At 45.4% G+C, this 17,933-nt stretch overlaps 1 protein-coding gene across 1 annotated transcript in view; it reads right to left on the bottom strand.

Moving 5' to 3' along the window:
• The window catches only part of SNX25 (sorting nexin 25), an 830,371-nt gene that overhangs the window by 159,868 nt on the left and 652,570 nt on the right, over window positions 1-17,933 (bottom strand). Inside the window, exons 11-12 of the mRNA XM_069199645.1 lie at window positions 15,215-15,346; window positions 3,077-3,217 (exon numbers count right to left, since the gene is read on the bottom strand). Coding sequence (XP_069055746.1) covers window positions 3,077-3,217; window positions 15,215-15,346 — 273 coding nt within the window. The remainder of the gene's footprint in view (window positions 1-3,076; window positions 3,218-15,214; window positions 15,347-17,933) is intronic.

The following is a 17,933-nucleotide window of genomic DNA, read 5'->3' as shown; positions in this document are numbered from 1 at the left end:
GTCTTTAGATGAAAACACGCCCAGGCATTTTAGCATTAGGCCATGTTTCATTGCCTTGGAGAAATGGGAAACTAGATTCATCTGTGTGCCCCAAGCAGCGTATGCTGGCATGACCACCCACGCATGGCGTTTGTTCGCTAATGTGGCCTTGTATATGATAAAAGTTTGGCTGCTTTGCAGGTAGGTCGTTTGAAGGCAGCGTATCCATGGCGGCATGCCAGGCTTCTTCTAGTTGCAGTGCTGTGGCTGAGTGTTGTAATGCTGGGAGCCCAGAAGTCTTATTGTGGGCCTGCCTTTCTATTTCCAGCCAGCACTGATGTGCAAGCAAGTCCGCTTAGCTGCCCTTGTCCTCTAGAAAAATGTCACTAGGGCCCACTGCCTGGAGCCCTGATGATGCAGGCCAAACTCGAACTTGATTTGGGCTTGCAGGATGTACTGCAGGATGTACTGCAGGATCGCCAAAAGTTTTTTAAAGAGGCTCGATTGTAAGGTGTTTAAGAATCACACATCGCCACTGATTCAGATCCGCAAGATATCGAAGGGATGAGTTTGGCTCCCACGACTTGGAGGAGACGATGAGTCGAGGTGTTTTGAGTCTTAGTTGTCAAGGTTTTAAATGCAAAGAGCAGATTGTTGGCCATGGCCTGTCTCTGTTGTAGGTGCTGTTTTTAGGTTAAGTGGGAGCCTAGATGGACTCTGAGGTATTTATAGGTTTTAACCAATTCGAGGATGTTACCTTTGGTCTGCCAGGAAAATTTGGGCTGTCTGTTGTTATCTGGACTCGTAAATCAAAGAGCCTTGGGTTTTGCTGTGGTTCAGGTCCAGTTGCAAATTGTTGGTGAACCCCAGCAACTGGTCTATCGACCGCTGCTGCCAGACTGGAGTTTTGTGAGGAGGATGATGTCAAAAGCGTATTGCAGGGTTCAAATTTGTTCCTTGCCCAGTTGTTGAGGTTCGCCCTGCACTTGAGCCAAATGCTGCTTCGCCAGGATTTCGGGATGGTGTTAGTTGCCATGGTAGGGTTGAATTGGGGAGGATGGGGGGGGGGGCGGGGGGGGTCTAGTTACGAAAAACAAAGGCTGGGATCCTGCTTGAATAACTCATGCTGCTAGTGCATGAAGCCCTCTCAGACTTTTTTAGCGATTCCACTACCTACTTGTGACTAATCAGAGGATAATCGGCCTCTGGTGGACACGAACCTTGCTGCTTATCTCGGCTGACCACTGCGTGTTTTGGTGAGGGAGGGACCTGGTCTGCCTGATTACAGACAGTGGTGATGTATGAAGACCAGGCATCTTTAGTGATGTCGGTGTTGTGGTGCCGATTCCGGCCACTGGCCAAACTCTTTATTTCAGCCTAGAAAGATGTGGAATTATTTTGCTTGCATGAATTAAACTCTCTCAGATGCCCATGTCGTGGTTGTATTTTGCAGCCAGATCGCTTTTTTTCTAAGTTTATTACTTTAATAATTTTGCATATTAAGTCCTGCCTTGATTGGCCACCCCGCATGCGGGCACGTCTGAGCTCTCTGTTGAATAGTTTTTTCATGGTTCGTAGTTGTGGGGTGAACTATTCTGCCCTGCTCGGGCCAAAGCCTTGGTTGCTTAGCGGTTTGGTGGGGAATTTTGGAATGAGAGTTTCAACAAGAGTCTCCCATACCTGAACAGGCGACCTACTATGATTAGGGCTCACTGTTTCCCATGTGAGTCAGGTGGTGATAAAGTGTATGATGTTCGCCGTCATTGTGTCCTTCCATTTAAGGTGCCTCAAGCTGAACAACTGTGGGTTGAAGACCGGCCTTGTGTTTCTGGGGCCTGAGGTGGAGTGAGCTCCAGGATGAATGTCTGAGCAAAGTGATCTGTTCTTGCTATAATGGAGAAGTGGGTAATTCTAGTGACTAGGTCAGAGTCGGCCAAGGCGTAATCTAAGGTTGAGCCAGACCTATCTGTCACTCTGGTGAAGGATGATGGGTTATCCGATGGGCTTCGCCTGCTGAATGTGAAAAAACCCAAGACTTCAAGGGCTGATATGCAAGACTTGCCTTGAAAGTCTTGTCTGGTTTGATTTCCGACTCATTTCAGAATGTGATTGGGGAGTTTGACATTTGTGCCTTGTAGTAGATTCATATTGAAATCACCGAACAATAATATTAAAGCTTGCAGATGCATTGAGATCAAGGCTTTAAGTAGGTCAATCAAGGTCTGGCTCTTGGCTGGTTTGTGCTTCTGCTTCTTGTAGATTCATATTGAAATCACCCAATAATAATATTAAAGCTTGAGGATGCATGGAAAGCAGGGCTTTTAGTAGGCCGACCAAGGTCTGGATCTTGGCTGGTTTGTGCTTCTTGGCTGGGTGGATATAAAAATGTATTTGGATATGCAGTGAGGAACCACTGTCGGCTTGCCACACTGGATCCATGGGAAGCCTAAATTCACCTCCTCGTGTGCCCAGAAGATTTGGTCGAGATGTAGAGCGCAGACCCCTTGTAGCCCTGCCTGTCTCTGCCTCTTTTATTGCTGCGTTAAAATATTCCTTCAATCCCACAATGGTTGGTGGAGCCAGCTGACAGGTTTCTTGCAGCAGAAGGATCTCATATTTGTGTGGAAAGGACTAGAAGTCCTTAAGGCTAAGGCCGGTCATGTTTCATGAACAAATTTCTCAAAAGTTTTCCTTGAGGGAGGCAACCTCCATGCCATCCTGGTGGGTCTGCTATTTAAGGACCTGACTTGTTGGTGGCCATTAGGACTGGCTTGCTATTAATTAAAATGAATAAGAACCACATTGAAATCTGCCTTTCTGCTAATGAAGTAGCAGAGTCAAGATGTCTTTCTCTGTGTCCAATGGGAGTGACAGGTGTGCATGGTTACCATGAAAATAAAGGTATGCTTGTGGAAGAAACAGGCTGCTTAAAATCAGTGTTACTTATAGTTGGTGCCTACCCCAGTTACCAGTGAACCAGACTTAATAGAGGAGGCTATTCAATAGAGGTTGAAAGGATTCCAAAAGCAGTGACACAAGGCCTCTTGGCAACTAGTCCACTGACACACAAGAAAAAACTGTTTCACAAAAGAAATACCTCATTGAGTTTCCTGTGCAAATTCTGAAATTCACTGAGTTTTCGGGTAACAGTCCAGCTCTTCCTTTCAACTTCCAAGCTCTCCTGTGAACTCACAGCGACCAAATATTGTGGCATTTGCTCACCATTCTCTTCCACAATCTGTACGGAAAAAGAATGGATTTGTACTGACTGTTGGTTAGAAGGGAATGCAGTTTACTAGATCTCAATGACAGTATAATACAACATTTGATGCCATAACACACAAAAATCTAAATAATAAAAAGTCATGAATACAATGAATCTGATTAGGAATGAAAGTAATGAAAAGTCATGAATACCATGGAGCTGATTAGGAATGGGCTAAGGATATGAGGTTGAGGCGAAGGCCCTTGTCCTTCTGGGTACCAGAAAGTAGCAGGAATAACAACCACAACCTACTTCTGGCATAGGGACCCTCTCTATAGCTCCCTTGGCCAAGAGAACCCAGACTTCCTCGTGGAGAAGTGCCAAATGATCCTCCAGTAAGCGGTCGTAAGATGGTGGCATGGGCGGAGGCATAGTCTCGAAGGGGAGGGAGTAGGCCCTTCAGACTATTACGTGTCCGTCATGATGGATTCCCAGTGGGGCAGGTGATGGTGGATCCTGCCTCCAACTGGTCTGGGATGGTGGGACTGACTAGGAGGGTTTGGAAGCTGCTGCAGGGGCAGGGGTGACTGGGCAGTCCTCTGGCTCCCTGACCCACGAGCTTGGGGGATTCCACGGCCACGCAGTGGCTGTGCAGCATGCACGGCTCAGTGACTGTCAGGGAAAGGACGCTGGAGGGAGCCCCTTCCATGGGCACAAAGGGGGTCAAAAGCGGACTGTGTTGGGTGAGGGGCTGCTGGGAGGCCAAGGGACCAAGCCGTAGCCTGGAACTCCTTGAAACGCTTGAGCGCCGACTTCGCTTTGACAAAGAAGTCGAAGGTTTGGGTGGCGACAATGGGTCACCTAGCCCTACTCTTTGGTCATGGCCAGAGAGTAAGGATTCAATACACTTTACTGTTCCACTTGAGACTTTGGCAATTTATTGGAGACAGTGGAGTAAGATTTTGCCATCAACAAGAATAAGACAGATTTGATGGACCTGAAGGGGACATGCACCATCTGAAGGTGGGAAAGCATCTTGGGCCCCTTCTAATTAGGGCCAACCATAATTTTGATTATGTGACCGTCATCTCGCCAAGAACCTCCCCAATGAGTTTCACATAGTTTGCAGAGCAACTGTCTCTGCTGTGCCTACACAGCTGAGTATCTTTATCGTGCAGAGACTGATTGGATGATTTGTTCTTTCACATTTTTTGTCTCAAAGAAGTGGTGTGACACCTGCACTAAACTTGCACCATTTTCTTCATCACGTTTTGTTTTTTGAGGGATATTTGCGTTGTTTTCCCTATTCAAAAGCAACATTTTTCAAGACAATACATGTCAAAACTCTTGTATCTCACACAATTTTTAATACACAAATAAGCCTAGCACACATACCTCACATAGCTCCACCACTTCCCAGACCAGGTAGTAGACAGTAGAGCGGAAAAGCTATGCAAGGTCATATTTGGACATGAAAGAATAGCAAAAATTCAAATATCAAAATAAAAACATCATAAAGTTCCAACTTTCGTGCAAAAATATACATTTTGGAAACTACTCTTATTTCTTGTGCGAACTAAGGACATTCCACAAATGAAAAACTACACCCAGCCCTACTTCAGATAGAAGGCACAGTGAACCAAGAACAGTGCATTAAAATGACTGTACAGTTTGACTGGAAGCCCGGGTAACAGGAGTCAGCGATGGACAAATGGCCAAATGTGTAGACCTACCAGCCAAGCAAATAATAATCTGTGCTCCCTGCAGCTTGTTAAAATGGCTCTAGGGAGTCCAAGATAGACAGTGTTAGCATAGTCCAAATAAGAGAGGACGTGTAACCCAACACTGGCATGAAACCCAGACATGAGAAGTAGCATGGCCTATTTCAAAGCCCTAAAAATCTGGAAACAGGATGTATGAACCTTGTAAATTTGAAAATCAAAGGGCAGTTCTTTGAAGAGCGTACCAGATGCACTTTATTTTTCCACTTGCTTTTCACATGGAAAAACCTTGAAGTACAGAGACACCATTAGTTGCCGTAGTTCTACTGAAGACTTTCCATGATTCAAATGAGGCACAGGTTTTGGAACTGCTGAAGCACAGCTGATGCGGGGGCCATCACTTCCTTCATGGAGCCTATTTCCTTGGTGAATCCGGTCATACAAATCATTGATTTTGCTTTCTGAGATAGGCAGCCACTGATGCCAGACACTTGGCAAACATTCTGTGGGCTGACTTGAGGCCAAATGGTAGCTTCATGAACAGTTCTGACTGTAATGGATAAACACAAATACTAGACGTGTTTAGGATGAAGTACCACAGGAAAAGGAGACATCTTGAAGATCTATAGTAACCAGAGGTTGTCCTTGCTGTTGTAGAGATAATTGTTTTCTGACCTATTTGGTGATTTGCCTCTACTCCATGAAACTAGAATCAGGGGCGACCTCCACAGTCCACCTCAGGCAAGTGCATAGAGGATGTTCTTCGATTCAGCATATGTTAGAGCTCATCAAGAAACACCAGAAAACCCTTCAACCAAAACGATAGACAAATACTTGAAGGAGTTATTGCGGGCATTCTGATAACACCAGTGAAAGGAGTTATTGAAAGGACCAATAATACAAATGAACAGAGCTTTCTATTCCAGATATTTTGTATCAAGGAGAATAACAGCATTATGGATGTTGATACTGCACTGGTTAAGCAGTGTTAAGAGTTTAAACATGAATATAGAATTTCCTAGCTACTGAAACAGAAAGTTTCAATTATATTAAGGACACAAACGTGAGGATTATGCAGAACTTTCTTCGCCTTTATTTTACAGCAGCAATATCAAACATATAAACAGGGCTTCATTCCCCATGAACCACATGTAGAACAGTTCAAGCAATCCATGGCTAGCAACCCTCTGTATAGTCCCTTGCAGTCCTTGCTGCCTCCTCTTTCTTCCTGCGACAGAAGCCAACTGTTGACGTCCATCATTCATGTTTAGATCAATACGATTGTAAGAAACAGGCAAAAAATATCCTTTAAAACTACTAGGCCATGTCAAGTCACAGGACATATCATTTTCAGTCAATTTATATGAACACAGGAGAAACTGTATCATACCTTAATTTTTTATTTATTTATGATAGCATACCCACTCATACAAAGAAAGATTCTATCCTGGGCAGGAAAAAAAACTTGTGAAAGCATCAGGTGGGTTACCCCTTGCCTCTGTGTCCTTAATAGAATTGAAACCTTCCATTATGGTAGCTAGAAACCTTTTCATTCTATGTCAGGACTGGAGGCAAGGATTATGCAGGTTTAAACTAATCAGCCACCCGTGATATAATGCTGGGGGGCTGGTCTAAAGTAAAACCTTTAAAAGGTAGAATCTAAAGGCCAGTCCACAGCATTGAGGATATCTTCCAGGCAAGCTCCCAGAGCAAATGATTTTGAGGCCGTAGCTCCCCTTAATGAATGGGCACCAAACATATTTGTACCAATGCCAACTTCCTGTATGGCCCACTTAATCCATCTGGCAATACTGGGAGATGAGACTGCCTTATCCGGGCAATCAAGAGTTGCCTCTCTCCATGAGGACAGATAGATTGTCATTGTCTTGTATACTTTGATACACCCAACTACGCATAGCTTGAGGGAATATGCAAAGGAAGGGTAGGAAATTACATTTCGTCCTTTGTGAAATATGGAAAGTAATCTCATCCAGGGTGAATACTCTACCAGATCCAGAGCTCTAATATCTGATACCTGTCTACAGTTTAACAGGCACAGCAGGGTAGCCAGTTTGCCCGATATCTCCTTACTTGAGAGGTATTTGTTGTATTGCCAAGATAAAAAAGGTTCAATACCTTATGGACGTCCCACAGGGTGAAGTACCTGAGTTCTGGATTTGAGGACAGTCTGATGCCCCAAAGAAGTTTGCAGACAAGTAGGTGCTCCCCTCCCAGATGATCAACAATGTGGGAAAGGCCTGCTGAAACCACCGATCTGAAGGCAATGACTGACCGGTAAGTCATACCATCTGAGGCAAAAGAAGCAAGGAAGTTCAGTACATGGAAAACATCTGCCCCATAGGATTTAAGTGTCACTGGTGACACCAGTCCATTCTTCGAGACTAAGCCGATCTATAGAGTTTAATTGTGCTGTTGGCCCAGGCTTTGGACAGTAGGGGCGCAGGTTGTTGCGAAAGTCCAGGGACTTTCCAGCATTCCCGATAGTTCTCCACGCCATAAGATGTAGAGTAACGTCCAAGAACAGGTGATGATGATTATCCTCTGGATATCGGAGGATATGGAGAAACAGGGGTAGACAGATTGGAGCATCCCAGAAAAGTTGCAGTAGAACTGGATACCATACTTGCGATCTCCAAACTGGGGTCACTACCATCAAATCAGACTGCTGCACCTGGGTCTAGAGCGCATGATCATCGCGAATGGGGGAAATGCATACTCTTTATCCGGCTGCCAGTTCTGGAGAAAAGCATTGGTCGCAGCCATGTTGGGGTCTGGCCTCCAATTGAGGTGTCCGTGGAGCTGAGATCCAGGCAAGATGTAAAAAGGTCCACTGGGAACTGACCCCACTTGGCCTGTATGCCTTGAAGACCAGCAGATATAATTTCAAAAGGCTCACATTCTTTATATGTTGGGAGTGCCTGCTACCTGGTTGGATTTCCTGGGGATGTTTTTTGCCGTCACTGAAATTTAGTTCTTGGAACAGTAGTCCTAGAAGTTTCTGTCCAAATATGAAAAGGTTTTCGACCTCCCACCCCCCCCAAGTAATGTATGCATCGTACCGCTGCTACTCTGTCCATTTTTAGCAGGACGCAGCATTGCACCATAACCTTGGTCAAGCACTTGACTAAGAATGAGCCCGCCATCATTTTTAAACAATTGATGTGGAGGGATTTTTCGAGAGATTATAATTTTCCATCTGTGCCACTGGCATCAGATTCTATTACCATGCCTGGAAGTGAGCCGAATATCACCTGCCCATTCCATGCCTCCATGTGGGCGAGCCACCACTGTATCTCCTTCCCAGGCTTCCGCCGACAACTGAACTATCTGTAAGTACCTGAGTACCTTCCCACCAAAGGTGGAAAGCTTTTAGTCACTGTAGAGCCTGAGAGCGGAGAAGCGCTGAGAACAGGGCCTGTATGGAAGAGAACAACAGTCCCACTACCTGAGCTATTTGCCGTAGAGAGGTGGACAGTCTGGCCGACATCCGACGCAACTCGTGCTTGATCTTGTTTACCTTCCTGGATGGGAGACTCAGAGTGGCTCAAACCGACTCTACCATGAAGCCGAGAAACACTCTGTACTGTGTGGGAGGTAGGACTAACTTTGCTTGGTTGATAATGTAGCCCAGTGACTCCATTAGGTCTATAGCTGTCTGTAAGTGTATGGAAAGAGTAATTGGACACTGATCAAACAAAATAATGTTGAAGTACACAATAAGGTGTATGCCTCGGGCCCTGAGATACTCTACCACGGGTCGCATGACTTTGGTGAAACACCATGGGACAGGCAACAACCCGAAGGGCAGAGTCGTGAATTTGAATATTCAACCACGCCCCCGGAATTAGAGAAAGGGGCAATGTGGTAGGAAAATGAAGACAGTGACATATGCATCCTTGAGGTCCAGACGCACCATTCAGTTGTTGGCTTGCAGAGGATCCCGTAAGAGGCAGATGCTCTCCACTTTGAGGTGGCAGAAAACCAACCACTCATTGAACGCCTTTAGGTTTATGACCAGGCGTTGCCCACCATCTCTCTTCTCCACCAAGAAAAGGTTGCTAAGGAAATGTGAGGGATGGGGCGAGGTCGGCACTACGGTTCCCTTGGCAAGTAACTCTACCAACTCCTCATCTATCAGCAAGCACCTGACTTTGAGAATGCTAACGGGATAGGTGGAGCCTGTTGGATAGGTGAGCCGTAGAACTCTGTATGAAATCCTCGGACCGTTTGAATGCCCAGCGAGTCTTGAGTTGAGAGCTTCCCAACTGTGTACAAATCTCTTAAGTCTGCCCACCCCCGTCATTGCCATAAAAAGGATGTACACTCACTTTGAGAGGAGCCCTGGTTACCTTATCCTTTATGGCCCCTTCTGGAACCCTTGTGGTGGGAGTAAACTCTGGTGGGACAAAAGTTGCTGATGGGGGACTTGTCCTAACACTGTCCCCTGTGTAGAATGTAGCCTCTGCCGGGGGCTTGCGATTGAGGTCCGCTGGCTGAGTGCCCCCTACCATGACCTGACCGATAAAAACCTGGGGGTCAGGGGGATAATTCTCTTAATGGAAGCCTGGGCTTAGTCTCATGAATTGAAGATCGCCACAGATTTGTTGAGCTCTCAGATATATGGGTCACCAAAAATCTACCCTTGGGCGATTGGGTCCGCCTCTAAGGTGGCGAAGTCCCCCAACTTGGGGTCGATCTTAATAAGTAATGACCTGCGCCTCTCAGTTGAGATGGCGCAGTTGGTTTTACTCAAAAAGATTATGGCCCGTTAGGCCCATCCCAACAGCACCTCAGGGGAGATCAGGCTTCGGATGCCTTGGCGTCCTCCGCCATGCCCAGTATTCCTGTTGGCGGCCCATAAATTCCAGGAGTTTACCCTCACAGGTCCATCCGGCTCCATCTATGCCCTTCTTAGGGTCCCTAATGTAAATGGTCAGGAAGGTGGCCGTGCAGGCATCAATATCAGGTGTCAGTGCCACTTTGTCATCCAGAAATGGACAGGGGCTCTCCACCGTTGTCCAGGGGCTTTCGAAGCCTCCCAGCGACATGGGCAGCTACCTTGTCGGCCGGGGACCACTCTGCGGAGCAGGGATTGAGTATGTCAGAGGGTGTCTATTTGGATGTGCTCCCCGCTAGAGTGTTGCCATTCTGTAGGGGTAAGCAAAGGTCACCATGGTATAGAGCCCATGTCATTCTCTGCGTCAGAGCCAGAGGGGGAATTCTCCACATCTGGGGCTGGAGGAAGTTGGTGAAAGAGGAAGAGGTTCTGCATCAGCAGGTTGGAGCCCTGAGGGTCCCAGTATGGGTAGCAGTGGTCCATAAAGGACCATTTCAGCCTCTGGAAAGCATTGAGGTCGACACCGGGACCATGGTCCTTTTTGTACTTTGCATTCACAGTGGGATGTCAGGCGGCCCCAGAGATAGAGAAATCTGGGTCCCAAAAGGGTCTTCCCTTGAAGGGAGGGGTTTAAAACAGCATTTTTGCAATCTTGAGGAGCTTCTGCTCCAGGAGCTACCACCTGTGTCACTGTCTTAATGACGGTGGCGTCTATGACCTCGCATAGTTTATCAACAATGGGGCGGTAGATACTACTATCCCTCCTCCATGTAGTTCTCCTCAATGTCACTCATGGTGATGAAGAGCACTGAATCTTGGGGAACTCCCAGCATCTTAAGAGGGCAAGAGTGCAATTTTTTAGGCCTCCTAACTCATGTGCAGGGCCACACAGGGGGTCCAAGGCTGGGACACCACTCACCCACTGTGCTTGCTCTGGGTCAAATATGTCGCCTGGGCCGAGTTCCCAATGTGAATGGTGCTGAGTACAAACTCTTATATGTATCAACACTGAGCATGCGCTCTTAAACAATTAGACCACGTACAGACCCCAACGGTACGTTCTGGTTTCCAGATGATAGGGCAAGTAAAGAAATTACTCCCTCGTGGTTCCTGGATGGCCGCCCTGCTCCTTTGAAGTTTGCCGAATGAGCGTGCCGGTCGGGAGCACAGACATGCTATGCACAACTTCAGAATTGTACGCAGCACCCTCTGGCAGTCGGAGGACATATGCCCTCACGCCGCAGCGTGCAAATGACTTGAAAAGCAGCCGCGGAGGATCAATAATGCGCTTCTGCGGCCACACTAACAAAAACACTGGTAATACCTATAAATATTGTAAAACACGATGAATTCAGCACAAAACATCAAATAAAGGTAGTCCACAGCACAGGCCGGAGGCACTTCGCTTAGGTTGCTTGACCATCGAAGAAAGAGGAGGCAGCAAGGGTGACAAGGGAATATTAAGAGGGTTCATGGCCACAGATTGGCTGAACTGTTATACTTTTTCCCAATTGTTCATGGGAAAATAAGTTGTGTTTATTTGTTTGATATGGCTGCTGTAAAATAAAAGTGAAGAAGGTACAGCATAATCCTCGCCTCCAGTCCTGACACAGTATTACAGATCAGAAAGAAAGAAATCCCACTAGAAACATTTCGACATTGAAGGAATGTAGATTTGTGCAGTTCAATACATATTAGCAACTGACACACATTAAATAGTTTAATCAGTGCTTTAAATGTAAGTACACATGTGATGGTACTCACTATTAAGAGTACCCATTTGCTCCTGAGAACTGTCTGGTACTCTTCCGTTAAATGCATTGCAACAGAGCTGAAAAGTGCAGGTACTTGTCCTTTCAAATTAAGGAAGTCCAGGTACTCAGTACTGGACAGTAACTGCCCACTTAAAACACCGGGCTTAATTCAATAAATGATCTGAAGGAAGGACTATGTCCATCACGGCCCAGTTTCCCCTGGATTGTTTTCACAAAGACTCGGGCAATAACCTCTGTGCCAAACATTCATAACTCTGAAGGGCACCAATGAGTAGCTTATAAACCTCTCAAGATGACCTCTCATTTAAACCCTGAAGCTTGAGTCCTCATTTCCCTGGCAATCCTCAGCTTTTCTTTGCCACTCTATTGGGAATTCTAATTGTCCTGTATATTAAGTGGCATCAATACAGTGCATTTAGAAACCTCGGTTTTGAAATATCTTAATATCATTCATCACACCCTGTCCTTCAAGCAAGGACTCCTAGTTCTCCTAGTACTCTCACTCTACAGACTCATGCCTAATTTCCCAAATTTGCTGCTTTGGAATCCTACAATAAGGTAAACTATGGTGCATGCTTGAAAGGCTTTCTCATTTTGGGCCCTGTTAATACCGTCCATGGTATCCAAGTCTGCACAAATAATGTACTTGGAAGAGTACTGTCTGTCATAGATAGTCCTAGCCAGAGAGGGTCTAAGATCATCCAGGACCAATACACAGACCCTGTTCATGAACAGCTGTGCAAAACAAAACTTATGTCTGCCAAAGACATTAATTGATTTGGATTGGATTGAGGTTTATTGGTTGAGGCCTGTACAGTGAGACTCTTCTTAGTAGGATACTTGATGAGAAAATCCAGGTTACCAGCCAGGCTGAAGGATAGTTACCGCCAGGTGGCCCATCAAAGTATCTGAAGGGGTCATTAGTAGGAGCAAGGGCTCAGATGTTGCTGGCCAGGCTGCAGAATTTCTGTCAAAACATTTCTTTTAGTCTCAGTGAATGCCCACTGTAATTCTAGTACTTTGACTGCCTTCCTAACCACCACTGCAAATGAGGCACACTCTTCTGTTGGTGGCCCATATGGGGAGTCACTCTCTGTCTCAAAGATCAAACTGAGGAATCTGTTTCATGATCAGTGACCTCAAAGAAGCTCTTCTTAAATCTTAGTGCTCCTTAGAGCCACTGTGGTGGAATGGGGTCCTGCTTTCCGTTCTTATTTTTGCACTTGGCTTTGCCTTACCAGAAGATTTTGAGCCAGAAGTGAAGCGGTTGTGAGAACCGCTCTGTGACCGGGACTGGGCCCTTTACTTGGGAGTGGAAACAGGACCGGCACAAAGACCTCCACTTCTTCTTATGTTCAGTGGCAAACAAATTCCCCTACCTGTCTAAAATTGCCTTTGGGTGAATTAGGGTGATACTGAGTCGTACCTGAAGCTCAGGCACCAAAGATACACAGATCTGTAACTGACGTGATCTTCCTGCAGTCATGGCTTTAATACCTGTCTTTTTAACTGGAAGCATCATTCTCTAGCACACTGTAAAAAATGTTTTAGGAGCCATCATAAGCCCAACAAAGTTGGGAGAAGAGATCTTGATCCACGTCAGGAAGTGTGGAAAGAAAAGAACAGAAGTCAGCGTGCCAGGCAGGTCTGAAATACAACTCTACTCCATCACTTCTGAAGCAGAAGGGACTCAGTATGGAATTGCATGACACCACCTATAAACACTCTGGAGCCAGTCTGGTGCCTTACGGGATATTTCAAAGCGGAATCTGCAGCTAAAAGTATTCAGTTTAAAAGGCTGGAGAGGCTATAAAGACTGGCTCTGTTGGTATGCAAGACCCTCAGGCACTCACGGAACTTCTGTTACTGCTGGTGGAATTAGCAAATGGAGGAATATATATTATACAAATAATATATATTATATTGGATTATATTATATAATCCAAGTTAGCAGGTCATAGTACAGTTGTTCAATATAGGACTCCAGAGCTAAATCTGCCTTTACTCCAAAGAGTCCGGCTCCATTAAATAGCACATCTAACAGTGATGCTTAGATGTCACATTCTAGCATGCCATCAAATGACATTGGTGCACAGAGCACAATCAACATATGCCGCAGTGTCCAGACCGGCCCTCAGGGTCTATTTGGTTGCATCATGGCAACATTGATTTGAACAAAGGAAGACCAAAAGTTCTCAGGGAGACTGGGCAAGATCTTGCTTGCCATGCCCCACAAAGCATGTGTTTGACAGCACAAGAGGCACACAGTGGTCAATGACCACAGAGTGAAATTAGCAGTAGCAAAACTCTTTTGCCTAGGGCATCAATCTTGACTCCATGTCGAAAGGAGCAGCTGGTAATGCACTCCTGTTTAACTTGCTTTCAGAAGCCAGAACAACACAACTCTCCATATTTGGATGTTGTGTCAGGAAGGAAGAGTCCCCAGAAACAGGCCTATGGCTCCGAGCAATCAGACAGCTCACAGGTGGTTAAAAACAAGATTTGAACCAGGTTGCCATAAGAGCCTCAGTCAGGACATTGTTAAATGGCTGTCAGGACTCACTGGTCAGTTGTCCAGGTTGCAAAATTTCAGTCAGTAAGTTTACCTCAGCTCACCACCATTAGCTGCTGAAAATCAAAAACCTTTGTAACCATGCGTGAAACTATAACAAAGGATGCACTCTCACTAGTGGGGCCCAAGCACTTCAATTTCAGGTGAAGGTAGGTAAACAATACATTGAGGAATAAAAGTGTTAATTGTGTGGTTTCTCTACTAACATAGCTGTAGTCCTCTTCATTTGTTCCATGCCAGTTGTAAGATGTTCATTCAGTTCTGGATATTTATCTCATATTGACCAGTGAAACTACTATATTTTTGCGTAGCATTCCTTAGTTAAATAAATGTGTTACTTTGGGTATCATATTGTGAAGATTTAGTGTTTGCCAGTTTTAGTATATAAGAAAATATATTTAACCCACATTGAGGGAGAGTGTGACCTCAATCAATGGCACATATCCATGCCAATGAGAACAGTTCCTTGGGCTCAGTAGAATCTTCAAGCATATTTTCCTCATTTGTGAAAAGAGTGTGAAGGACAGCGGGTACAGTCAAGTACTTACTCAGTTTAGTGTTTCAGCATGAGGGAACATGAGGTATTAATTCCACCGCTTGTGATCTGTTGTTCACAACAATATATTTTATTTGTTTTTTTACAGAAATAAGCTTGGGTGGGATTTGCCTGAGCGGTGAGTGGAAGTGTTTTTTCTGTACTCTCCTTCAGATGTTGACTAAGATGAAGGTATTCACTCTGCTGGAAAAAACGGAGGTATTTGGCAAAGAAAGAGTTCCCGTGAATGTGGAACTAGCTCGTACAAAAAAAAAAAAAAAAAAAAAGAGCATCATGTTAGGTAATAATCGCTTTCATGTCAATGTCTTCTCAGGAGCACACCTCCTCTTTTTTACATATATTCACAACAAACTTTCACCAAAAATGATGTGTGACCTACAAAACCTGTTGGTGTGGACAACATAAAGATGTTCGTAACATACAAAATATCTGGAAAGTGAATCAGCCACAGGTCACCAACTTCCACCCAAAAAATAATCCTTGAAGTCAAGCACAGCATTCAATACCCCAAATTAATTACTGAGAGCTCTCCATGAGCCATTCAATACCTCAAATTCATTAATGAGAGCTCTCCATGAGCCAAGATTTTCACACCACCAATCTGTTCGTGAAATATGCAACTTAAGGTCACTTTGTTCTTGCTCCATTGACATTATTTCTTCCTCCAACCGGAAAACCATCTGGAAGGAAAAATACAGAGAAAGGCCAGTCAACAAAAATATGCATAAGATTAAATGATTACCTTTGCTTTTGGTGACAAATCAAAAGACAGGATATTAGGCACACTGCATTAAGTGCATTCATTAGCTATAACTTAAATTTCATAGTCAAAAAAAGTCAACAGATATGTTTAATAATAACCTGTGTTAACCCTATCATGACATATGAATCACTGATATGGGATCCAAAAGTAGGTGGCAAAGAGAGTGCAACATGGAATTTGATGGTAAGGATTGGAAAATGATGCATACACCTGTTAAAAACATTGTCAAATGAAAGATGCAAACAAACATAATTTAAGGTTCTCTATCAAACTTATATAAAAACAATCACCCCCCATAAATTTAACAACAAGAAAGAGAATGAACTCTCCAAGAGTGTGGCAGAGTGGGATAATTACTTTAATCTGATATAGAAATGCCACCCCTAAAAAAATACTGTTTGGAAGTCCTGGTAAATATTATTGATGGGTCCGGTATTTATGTGCTGATAACACCAGAAGCACATTTGTAGGAATTAATACTCAAACCAAAGAGAAGTACAATAAAGTACAAACTGGTGACTAAGTCTCACCTACCAGTCAACCTTTAGCTGTCTAGCAGGCAAAAGCCTCACGTAGACTTTAGGAAGCTGGACTGGTGTGTGATGAGCACATATGGTGTTATCACCCTATACCAGGTCCAAGTATCCCCTATTAGTGAGGTGTAGTCAGTGTCTGGGAAGCCAGGCTCTCTAGAGGTAGCTGTGGATGAGCAGATAAGGCTTATCTAGGAGACATGCAAAGGTTATGCAATACCACTATAGTCACACAGTACTTACACACATGAAAGAACGAAACAGGGTTACAAAATAAAGGTACTTTATTTTAGTGACACAAATACTAAAATACTATACAGGAAATACCCCAACTGGAGGTAAGTAAACACACTATACACGTACAGTAGCAGTCAGGAATTAGCATAGAATGCAACAGAAAACAGTGAAAGCAATAGTAAGTAATGAAGGCCTGGGGGGGACCAAACCATATACTAAGAAAGTGGAATGCGAAAGTCAGGCCCCCACTCATGGAAGTGGAGTAGGTAGAGGGGAGATGGAAGAACTAGGAAACCCACAAGGTAAGTACCAGAGTGCCCCCAGCGACCAGGAGAAGAGGTAAGTACCTGGCCGTACCCCAAACCCACCAAAAGGACTTCAGACAAGGATATTGGAAGACCCAGACAAGACTGCAAGAAACCAAAGGTGGATCCTGGAAGAGGAAGACCTGGAAAAGAAGGGGACCAAGTCCAGTTTACGTTGGAGTGTCCGGTGGTGGCAGGAGCCACTACCCACCCGTCTGTGGATGCAGGATCTGGTCGACAGTGAGACAAAGACGGTCAGCAATGCAGCCCTGGAGCAGCTGAAGAGTTCCTGAGTGATGCAATCTATGTCCCACGCTGGATGAAGAATTGCAGTCAGTCTGTGGTGTGGAAAAAACATCAACAAGCCTTGGCAAAGGCAAATGTTGCAAATGAAGAAAAGTGGAGCTGCCGGGGACCAGCAAAGGTCCAGGGGGACTCAACCCACGGAAGGGAGTCCTGTGTGACCCTCAGTGACCAGGAGAGTCAGCCCCCACAGATGACACACAGGCAGCAAGCACAGGAGTTGTGGTGAGGCCCATGCAGCACACCTAGAAAGGAGTCACAGGAGGAGCACGCAGAGGGCTGTGCGTCGCAGGGAAGAGTACAGGGAACAGGGGCTAAACAGATCCTGAAGATCCCTTGGAGAAGATGCCAACACGCCTTTGTAACTGCAAGAGACGCAGTGTACACTGTAAGATTTTGGCACTGTCCATGTAGGAAACTACCCACTTTTAGGCATAGTTAACCCAACTTTTTGCTTGATGTCAGTATGTTTTGACTGTTCACTCTAAATTTGGTTGCTGGGACTTCACACACCCCACATTTGGGATACTGGTCAAGCAGCAAAAGGGCAGAAACCTGTCTGAAGGGTGGTAGCAGCATGGGCTGCCCGGAAAACCCCACAAAGCTGGTAGGAGCAATACTGGGGGTCTTCTAAGGAGCTCCCAGAGTGCATAGGATCATACGACAAATACTGGCAACAGTACTGGGGTATGATTCCGACACGTTTGATACCAAACATGTTTGGAGTTACCATTATGTAGCTGGACATAGGTACATGTAAAAAATGGCATCCCTGCACTCTCGAAGTCCAAGAAAATGGAGCTGGAGTTCGTGGGGGCACCTTTGCTCATGCAGGGGCGCCCTCATACACAGGTACCTGCACCCTGCCCTCTGCCCTCTGGGCTAGGAGGGCCTACCATAAGGGTGACTTACAGTGACCTGGTGCAGTGACCTGAAGTGAAAGGGTGCATGCACCTTTTCACACAGGCTGCCATGAAAGGAATGCAAACACATTTTACATGGGCTCCCATGGGTGGCATCATACATGCTGCAGCCCATGTGGAACCCCTGGTGCCCCAATGCCCTGGGTACCTAAGTACAATATACTAGGGACTTATCTGGGGGCACCAGTGTGCCAAATGTGGGG

Source organism: Pleurodeles waltl, chromosome 1_2 (genome assembly GCF_031143425.1).
Source record: "Pleurodeles waltl isolate 20211129_DDA chromosome 1_2, aPleWal1.hap1.20221129, whole genome shotgun sequence".
Lineage (NCBI taxonomy): Eukaryota > Metazoa > Chordata > Amphibia > Caudata > Salamandridae > Pleurodeles > Pleurodeles waltl.
Note: the sequence above shows the minus strand (reverse complement) of the source record. Positions and strands in the feature narration are given on the sequence as shown.